This window comes from Betta splendens, chromosome 14 (genome assembly GCF_900634795.4).
Source record: "Betta splendens chromosome 14, fBetSpl5.4, whole genome shotgun sequence".
Lineage (NCBI taxonomy): Eukaryota > Metazoa > Chordata > Actinopteri > Anabantiformes > Osphronemidae > Betta > Betta splendens.
The window spans coordinates 2436384-2445628 of NC_040894.2; the positions used below are offsets into that span (position 1 = coordinate 2436384).

The 9245-nt window shown below is 42.9% G+C and overlaps 1 protein-coding gene across 1 annotated transcript; it reads left to right on the plus strand.

The window, feature by feature from the left end:
- Nucleotides 1–1085: 1085 nt before the first annotated feature.
- On the plus strand, nt 1086–8439 carry LOC129602923 (zinc finger protein 260-like). Its single transcript, XM_029173504.3, has 2 exons — nt 1086–1698; nt 4401–8439. The coding sequence occupies exons 1-2, from the start codon at nt 1330–1332 to the stop codon at nt 6114–6116; spliced, it is 2085 nt and encodes a 694-aa protein (XP_029029337.1). The 5' UTR covers nt 1086–1329; the 3' UTR covers nt 6117–8439.
- The last annotated feature ends 806 nt before the right edge of the window (nt 8440–9245 follow it).

The following is a 9245-nucleotide window of genomic DNA, read 5'->3' on the forward strand; positions in this document are numbered from 1 at the left end:
ATAAGTTTTTACATCTCTGTGTGGTGGAATTAATGGCTTTAACAGACTCAAGGAGCCTTTTTAGAATTTTATACAACTCAGTTAAGTTGTTTAAAGTTTAAAAAGGCAAAAGGTTTAAAAGGCAGTTCAAGCAAATGTCAAACATGAATTGATTGGTAAACTGAAAGCAGATTTATTTTAGTCTTCAGTGTTTTGATACATTAGTTTAGCACCGACTGACCACATCTCACTTTCTGTCTTTCTTGGTCACTGATGTTTAATTTGATCTTGCATTCTATTTTGCAGAGAAACCGAAATGCTCGCGTGCCCAGTGGCAGCAACATGGAAAGGTTAAAATTGCTGTGGTTTTTACATAGTACACTAACAGATTAGTACACATTACGTATTTTTAGTTGTATAAGTGGTGAATACAAAATGCATACAGGAGCTTAACAGCCAGTGTTGCCAGATGGGAACCAAAGAAATATGGTTTAAAATGATCGTATTTTGACCCAAAGTATTGTATGAAATAAAAGCACCTTTATAAAGCAGTGCATTTAATAACAAACATATATTATTTGCCCATAAGCTACGGAAATCACACAGGTTTTGTTATTGTCCGTGTTTTCTTTTACACTGTAATGTCTGACACACCTTGAACACCGCAGCAGCGGCAAAAGGATTCGGTCTCATTCAACAGGTTGAATCCGTCCCTAAAGCGTAGCGTCCAACTCACAGACAGGCCGACGAAGCTGCTTGCTTTGCTCACTGCACCACCGAAGTCTTTTCTTTTACTAGTTTACTTTGGTTCCAAACTCGCGTTTTCTTATTTTCGCTCTTGTCACGATGCTATGAACGGCGCCACTGTGCAAACAAAGACGAGCAGATCATCGAACCAATCAGCACTGCTTCTGACGTGATTGACAGAGGGGAGGAGCCAATCAGCTACACGCGATTACCGTTTCTAGTGATGTGCGCGTCAATCAAAACGAAATCAAGACAAACACAAGCAGCAGTGTCATGACTATCGTATATTGGCTCTACGATATCTTAGACCGTGCAGACCACAAAACTATCGTATAAATACGATCGTTTTTTTATATAAATACGATAGTTTTCGTACATCTGGCAACATTGCTGGGTTTGATGGTGGGAGTGATGTAGAACACGGTAGGTGGCGGTAGTGCAACTTTAAGCATGAAAGCCGCCGTAAAACACTAACAAAGAAGAAAAAGAACACCACCGAAGAAGATAAAGACTTGGCGGGACCCTGTGAGATCTAGTGTCTTTGTTCCGCCATCGTAGAGACCATAGTCAGAGCAGAGAGCTGCTTTAGCAACCAGGATCAAAATGGATCAGTACAAACTCGAAATAAAAGAAGAGGAGGTGAACGTTCATCTAGACCAAAATGAGAGCGATACGGAGCAGCAGGACCCGAGTTTAACTGAGCGGAACCGGGCCATTAGCAGAATAAAGACGGAGCAGCAGGACCCGAGTTTAACCGAACAGGACCGGTACATTAGCGGAATAAAGATGGAGCAACAGGACCGGTCCATTAGCAGAATAAAAATGGAGCAACAGGACCAGAATTTAACCGAACAGGACCGGTACATTAGCGGATTAAAGATGGAACAGCACGACCCGAATTTAACCGAGCAGGACCGGTCCATTAGCGGAATAAAGCAGGAGCAGCAGGACCCCGACCACGCCGATCAACAGGTCGGTGCTAATTCATTCATGTTGTTTTGATGCCGGAGCTGGTAAAGCACAGCAGAGCATAACTGCACTTCCACTGGCTACATGGTGGCATTGAAGGCGTAGCGAGAATGTCTGCTGTCCATCTGTTAGTGAACAGGAAGTGAGGCAGGACAGGACATTTCATTATAACTAGCATCCAAAGCAACTGGTCAGTACATGTTGAGACTGATGCTGCTAATCTTTCTCTGACTGTGGTACAATTGTGGCCGGCTTCAGGCTTGATGAGACGATTTAGTATCAGCTTTACTGCCATCAGTGCAGCAAAACGTGAGAGGAACGGGTTCAGTTGCTCTGTGTTGCTGGGTTTATAGTGATTTAGGTGCTGCCCCACCTACTGTGTGATGTTGCTGAAGTCTTCAGTCTCCTCTAAAAGAACTTTTTCTACTATTCACTGTTACATAATCAACACTGAAGTGTGTGAGAGCACAGATGTCGTGTGTGCTCCTCTAGGTCCTAGTGTTCAAACACACTCCAGTCTGTTCTCGGAATTGTTCTGTAGCTGATGCGATGCTCTCTCCATTCATGTTTTCACTGTTCGTTATCTGTTGGTCTCTCTTCATAGGAGTTTTTGCAGGAATCATTAGTTTGGTTATGTGATCTGATGAACCAAGATGAGGTAACAGTTAGGGCCGTATCTAACGATTATTTTGGTAATCAATCGTCCAATTATTTTTTCCATTAATGGGCAAATCAGATAAAAAAAAATGTTTAGCTAATTATCAGAATCAGAAAGAGCTTTATTGCTTTATTGAGGACGACCAAGATGTTTACAAGCCAGTCCAACAGTAGATTGGACCCAGGAAGGGAGGGGTGGGGGAGAAGGGACAGAATAATACACAGCCAATTCTAATAGTATTTTAGCGATCCATGACTAATATGTCCAGATCAATAGTCCAATCGGTCAGAACTCAGGGCTTCATGGCCTCTTGTGGGTCCAGTGGGTCCCCGCGACATCTCATCCTGTCAGAGAAGGCTGTCACCATATTCACCAAGTGTTCAGTCTGTCTGCAGATGTTATGCCTCAGTCTCTTCTTCTGAACGGGCTAAGATCTTACTAGTCCGTCCCTCCATCCGGGTCATCCTCTGATGCAATTACTGCGAACAAGCTGAGATGTTACTTGTCAGTTCATCAAACCAGGCCGTCCTCTTGTAATTCCGTCAGCCGAGCAACCATGGCCCCACCAGGGTTTGTAGCTACATGGCCAGTGTACGTGCCAATAAGCCGGCTGCGGATTTTCCAATCTTACAATTAAGCAGGGCACTGCCAAGGCCAAGCATGAGTAGCCCTGTTATCATAGTCCAAAATATGAATAGATCCTCTGCATCCTTGATGGACAGAGGCTCCAGACCCACGGGAAACCAGGAATCCACACGTAACCGGAGGCAAAAGTCCCCGAGGGGCAGAGTAGTTTCCCAGTGATTGTTTTCTTTATGAGAAAATTTGATTAATATCCCTAAGGAGGGTAAAAGTGTAATATATATTCAATCTTATATATAAAAAAAGCAAGCTTTTTAATAGTTTTGTTCAGTTGAAGCAGTTGCAGCTGCAGCAAGTTCCAAGTAAGAACACGTAAACTCCAGAGACTCTTGGGCAACAGTGACACCCACTGAAACATGTTATATTTTAATCAAGGCTGCATCTAACGGTTATTTTGGTAATTAATTAATCTGTTGATTATTTTTCAATTAATCTGATTAAAAATGTAAAATATTATTTGATGATTTGCTTATTAGAAATCCCTTATCAGGTTTTTTTAAAACTACATTTTTATTTTGACTCTTTAAATCTCAAACGAAATGTTTGAATAATAAAACTTAAATATACAAAACATAGATAAACAAGCATAGAGTTTTGTTCCAACGTAAAGATCTGCAGCAGCTCCAGTCAACCTGACTGTGGGAGATAGCCCACGAAGACTCGAGAGAACATGTAAGCACAGAGACTCCTGGGCTCCTTCTGGCTCTGAGGCAGGAGTGACAACCACTAAAAACCATGTCGTCATTTTTTAATTCTGCTGTTACATTCATGAGGGAGGCTCACAAGTGCTGTAATTTGCAGCGATTCTATTAACGTTCCTTAGACCGACATCTCCGACAGCACTAATTGCCCTGCAGTTTGTAGCTAACCACTTATCTAACCACACATTTATTAGCTTGCTTTGCCTTTGTTGTATACTTCTCCCACATGCTACATTCAATGTAGTCTGCTAAGGTCTCCCTCTGCTGTTTTAGGTGGGTGATTTGCTGACATCAACAGTGTGTATTGCATTTAAGGGATACTTCAGAGTCAAAATACTACAGTGATTCAGCTTCAGACTCAAATGACTTGCTTCCACGAACTCCACCATACGGAAGAGAAGTTGTTTTATTTGTAACATTTCATCAGTAACACTCACTAATTTTATACACATAATATCACATCTCACAAGTGTCCCCTACATTATGACATTAAATGCATCCCAATAACCCTTGTGGTTACAGAGATATACTCATTTTAATATAATTATATCATAAACTTGAAAATATGATCTAAAATGTTGGGTGATTTTCATCACTCACTCAAAATCAGTGCATTTCCCTTGCCAGAGTGTTATGTTACTGGTTAGGATTCTTTCTATTGCACTGTCTCCTAATACTGTCCTTTTCTGTATCTAACACTTTAGGAACACAAAGGAAGAAGAGCTTCAAGGCTGTGTCTCTGTCGGCAATGTAGCCAGGCCCTCGCCGAAACATCGGAGCTAAAGAATCATCAAAAGGTTCACTCTGGAGAAAAACTATATGGCTGTGACCAGTGTGGCAAAACTTTCTCTGCAAAACATAACTTAGGGACCCATCATCAAATTTATACTGGAGAAGAACCACACACGTGCATCCAATGTGGTGTAGCTTTCTACAGGTCAAAGGATTTAAGAATCTACTGTTGTGGTCGCACTGGAGAGAAACGTCACTCCTGTGAACAGTGTGGAAAAGCGTTCTCTCGTCTCAGCGGTTTACTGGTACACCAACGTGTTCACACCGGAGAGAAACCGTACTCATGTGAACATTGTGGGAAAGCTTTCTCTTACAGCAGTAGTTTACGTGCACACAAACATGTTCACACTGGAGAGAAGCCTCATTTATGTGAACAGTGTGGGAAAGCTTTCTCTCACAGCAGTAGTTTACGTGCACACCAACGGTTTCACACTGGAGAGAAGCCCTATTCATGTGAACAGTGTGGAAAAGTGTTCACTCGGCGCACAAATTTACAGGCACACAAACTTGTTCACACTGGAAAGAAACCTCATTCATGTGAACAATGTGGAAAAGCGTTTTTTTACAGCAGTACATTACTTGCACACAAACGTGTTCACACTGGAGAGAAACCTCACTCATGTGAAGAGTGTGGAAAAGCTTTCTCTCAAAAAAGTAGTCTAGGGGCACACCAACGTGTTCACACTGCAGAGAAACCTCACTCATGTGAACAGTGTGGAAAAGTGTTCAGTCGGCGCACAGATTTACAGGCACACAAACTTGTTCACACTGGAGAGAAACCTCATTCATTTGAACAATGTGGAAAAACATTTTTTCAGCTCAGTCAGTTACGGGCACACAAACGTCTTCACACTGGAGAGAAACACCATTCATGTGAACAGTGTGGAAAAGCGTTTTTTAAAAGCAGTACATTACTTGCACACAAACGTGTTCACACTGGAGAGAAACCTCACTCATGTGAAGAGTGTGAAAAAGCTTTCTCTCAAAAAAGTGGTTTACGGGCACACCAATGTGTTCACACTGGAGAGAAACCTCACTCATGTGAAGAGTGTGGAAAAGCATTCTCGAGGAGCAGTAATTTACTGAAACATCAACGTATTCACACTGGAAAGAAATCTCACTCATGTCAACAGTGTGGAAAAGCATACTTTCAGCTCAGCGAGTTACAGGAACACCAACGTATTCACACTGGAGAAAAGCCTCATTCCTGTGAACAGTGTGGAAAAGCATTTTATCAACTCAGTCAGTTACAGGCACACAAACGTATTCATGCTGGAGAAAAACCTCATTCATGTGAACAGTGTGGAAAAGTGTTTTCTCACAGCAGTAGATTACTTGCACACAAACGTGTTCACACTGGAGAAAAGCCTTACTCATGTGAACAGTGTGGAAAAGCTTTCTCTCAAAAAAGTAGTTTACGGGCACACCAACGTGTTCACACTGGAGAGAAACCCTACTCATGTAAACTGTGTGGAAAAGTGTTCTCTTGGCTCAGTAACTTTTATGTACACCAACGTATTCACACTGGAGAGAAACCTTACTCATGTGAACAGTGCGGAAAAGCCTTCTCTCAAAGAAGAAGTTTACGAGCACATCAGCGTGTTCACACTGAAGAGACAATTGTCTAACTAAACGAAACCATATGGTCCTAGGATGTTCTGTGACTTTGAAAATTGTTTTTTTCTTATTCTATGCAGTCAGTGTATAGTGTATGACTTCTTATGTTTAGCACTGAACTTACTCATGCAAACAATCAAGTTTGTCGTACACCAGGTTTAGGTGTCTGACATTCTGTTTGACTGACTAATAGTTTATGACCTGTCTCTGCCTGGTACACCCTGGACGTAGCTTCCAAACCCAAGAACGTGAAGCTGTGTGTCTCTTTGTCTACTGAGACCACCCCACCAGTTACATGTGTACTTGAACTAGACCTTCCATTGTCAGGGTGCATGGATACAGCTTTAAGACATACCTCTGTTACCGGTCACCACTCCTCTCGAGGCAATATAGCCTATAGTAAGCTCAGTGATTGTTTGATCCCCACCTTGTCAGAGTGCAAACGGTCTTGGGGGAAACAATCTGGGAGAGTGTGTGTGCGGGGTACTTACTAGGTTAGCTAGCTAGCTGGCTGGTGCTGCGCTTTCGCCGTGCTCCCCCTTCACCGGGTGCAGGTCGGCGGTGAGATAGATCCTCCGCGTTGGGTTCCGTGTTGCACGGATCGCCGTGTTTGGCTCGTGATCCGTGAGGTTTGCTTCTCCAGCAGCCTGCGTGAGCACAGCAGCGCTTGGGTTCCCCATTGTGATCCTTGCAGCACAGTGCATAAAGAAACACATTCATTAATGCCCCTTAATTTTTATGAGCCTCCAGCGTCTTGGCACTGTTGGACACTTCCCCCTTCATTTTGTAGCGAAGCCCAATATTATAGAAGAAAGCGTACAAGGGTGGCGGGTGGTGGGAGAGAGTGTGGTGCCAACATTATTCGCTGTTTCTCACTGTGTTTAGAAAAAAAGCTTGTTAGCTACGTGTCTCTGTAGCAGATTGTCCGTGCCACAGCTTTGGGGAGCTGGGCCCTGCTTGTCTGGCTCTGCTGCAGGCAATGTGGCTGCTTCACCTTGCATGTTTGCTCTCAGCGCACCGAATGAAAGACGTACAGGAAGCAGCCTGTAGCGTGACATTTTTATTTTCATAGTTCTATTCTGTGATTCGTCAGGAGCCGTTTTCTGTATGGTGTTGTCTGCAGGAAACGGGCGAGATCAGCGACGTTTTTCATGTCTACTGACTGACTGTGGGAGTGTGCTGGTACTGATGTCCCACACCTCTGATTGATTGACCCGTTTTAATAGAGTCACCACAGTGCACAGCTGTTGCATTGTTTGGTTCCTGTCTGCACACACACGTCTGTAGAGGGTTTTTTTGAATGGGAGGGTTACAGTTTTTACTTTGGGTGAAAAGTAAGCGGGATGTGGGGAAAACAGACATCTCTGCTGCCATGCTGCATCTGCTATGGCTCTGTGGTTCTGTTCCGGTGGTGCTGCCTGCGGCATTTTGTGCTTGGACTGGGAATACATATTTGGTGCTGTGTAGTGGAGCTGGTTGCATCTCTCCCGCTGGACAGATTAATGCTGCCAGTTGCTGTTGATCTGGGCCCTCGTGCTGATGGCAGCTACTGACAGTCCTGCCACGGCTTCTATGGTGATGTCCCTGTTTGTGTGGTCGGCAGTGCCTGTGGGTGTTCGACCCACTCCTGGACTTTCCCTGGCTTCAGACGGGATTCTCGTATGAACAAAACCGCTGATAAATGGAATTGATCTCTGTTGACTTGCCCTGCATCAGGCCTCTCATGGCAGCTTTGGCCGTCCATTCCTCACATGAGCAGAGGAGTCGGACTGCAGCGCCACAGCAGTGCAGGGTCCTTCTGTACATTTTTTGGCACGCTACTCCTACACACTTTCAAGTACAGATACTGTTCAAATATAAAACTGTTCCGCTACTTCTGTACCAAGTACAATAAAATAAATAATAATAAATAAATATAATCAACATTATATGCAGATTTTCAGCTCAGTGCATTGTGGGTAATGCACTAACAAAGTGTAAGTGAAGGAGTTATTCTTGCAGTGATTGATGAATGAGTTTACATTATGTAATGGAAATGTAATCTTTGTGAAGGTGTTTTCTATTGTGACAGAACAAACATTGCATTCAGCATAAAATCATCAAATCTATGAACCCGCTGTTTTGTATGTAACCCTTTTCACTGATTTGTGAATGACCATAAAACTGTTTGTGCAAATAAAAAAAGTATTATTTTGACTCCTTAGCAACAATCCAGATATAAAGGGGGGCACAGAGATAGAGATTTCATAATTAAACTCTTGCAGGGCAACTGCACTGTAAATGCACTGTTTCTGCGTACTTCTCTTCTTGCAAGAATAAACCATAGAAAGACAACTTTGATTGACTCTTGGATTGATTCATCAGTTCCCAACATTTTTGCCTCTACAATCTAGTGTCAGAAGTGGGATCCGCTGGTGGTCATCGGAGGAGCTTGCTGACGGTGGAAGACGTCACGCAGCTCAGCCTCATCCTCCTCTACAAAAACAGAGGGAGACGGGGGCCACAGGCATAACCTCTGATCTCCTACGATCCTGCAAACTCAAAAACTTAACGACTCACCAGTTTCCCTTTTAGTTTGCGAAAAAAAAAAAATTCCCCTCTATAGGAAAGTGTTAATCAGTGAACACTAATTGGACACTGATGTGTACACTATGATATGACACTGACATGGCTGATAGTCAGTAAATACTATAATAAGGTACTGATATGATTGTTGATATCATGAGGGGAAAGTATGGATACGACAGCATCAGTTGTCTCTCTTTATGGACAAAACAATATGGGTTTCCAGAAGGTGGTTCATTTAAAAATGAAGCTAATTGATAATTTGGGTAATAAACTGTGGAAAAGCATGAAATAATGCTGGCAATAATGGAAAAATGAAGCTGAAAGGATGAAAAGAAAGCAACTACAAAAAGAGACTGAAGATAGAACAGACAACAACTCTGTATGAAGCCACCACCGTACTGTCACAGTGCTTTATCACTGTCACTGCACTGAAGCTTCCACGTTCTCTCCTGAACCGCAACTGTCACCACAACCTCACAATAACTGCCTAATAACTGCACTTTTTTCATATTTTCCAGGCTTGACAGACGTTCCAGTGTTAAGAGAAATAGACCAGCATTCATCATAAAGAT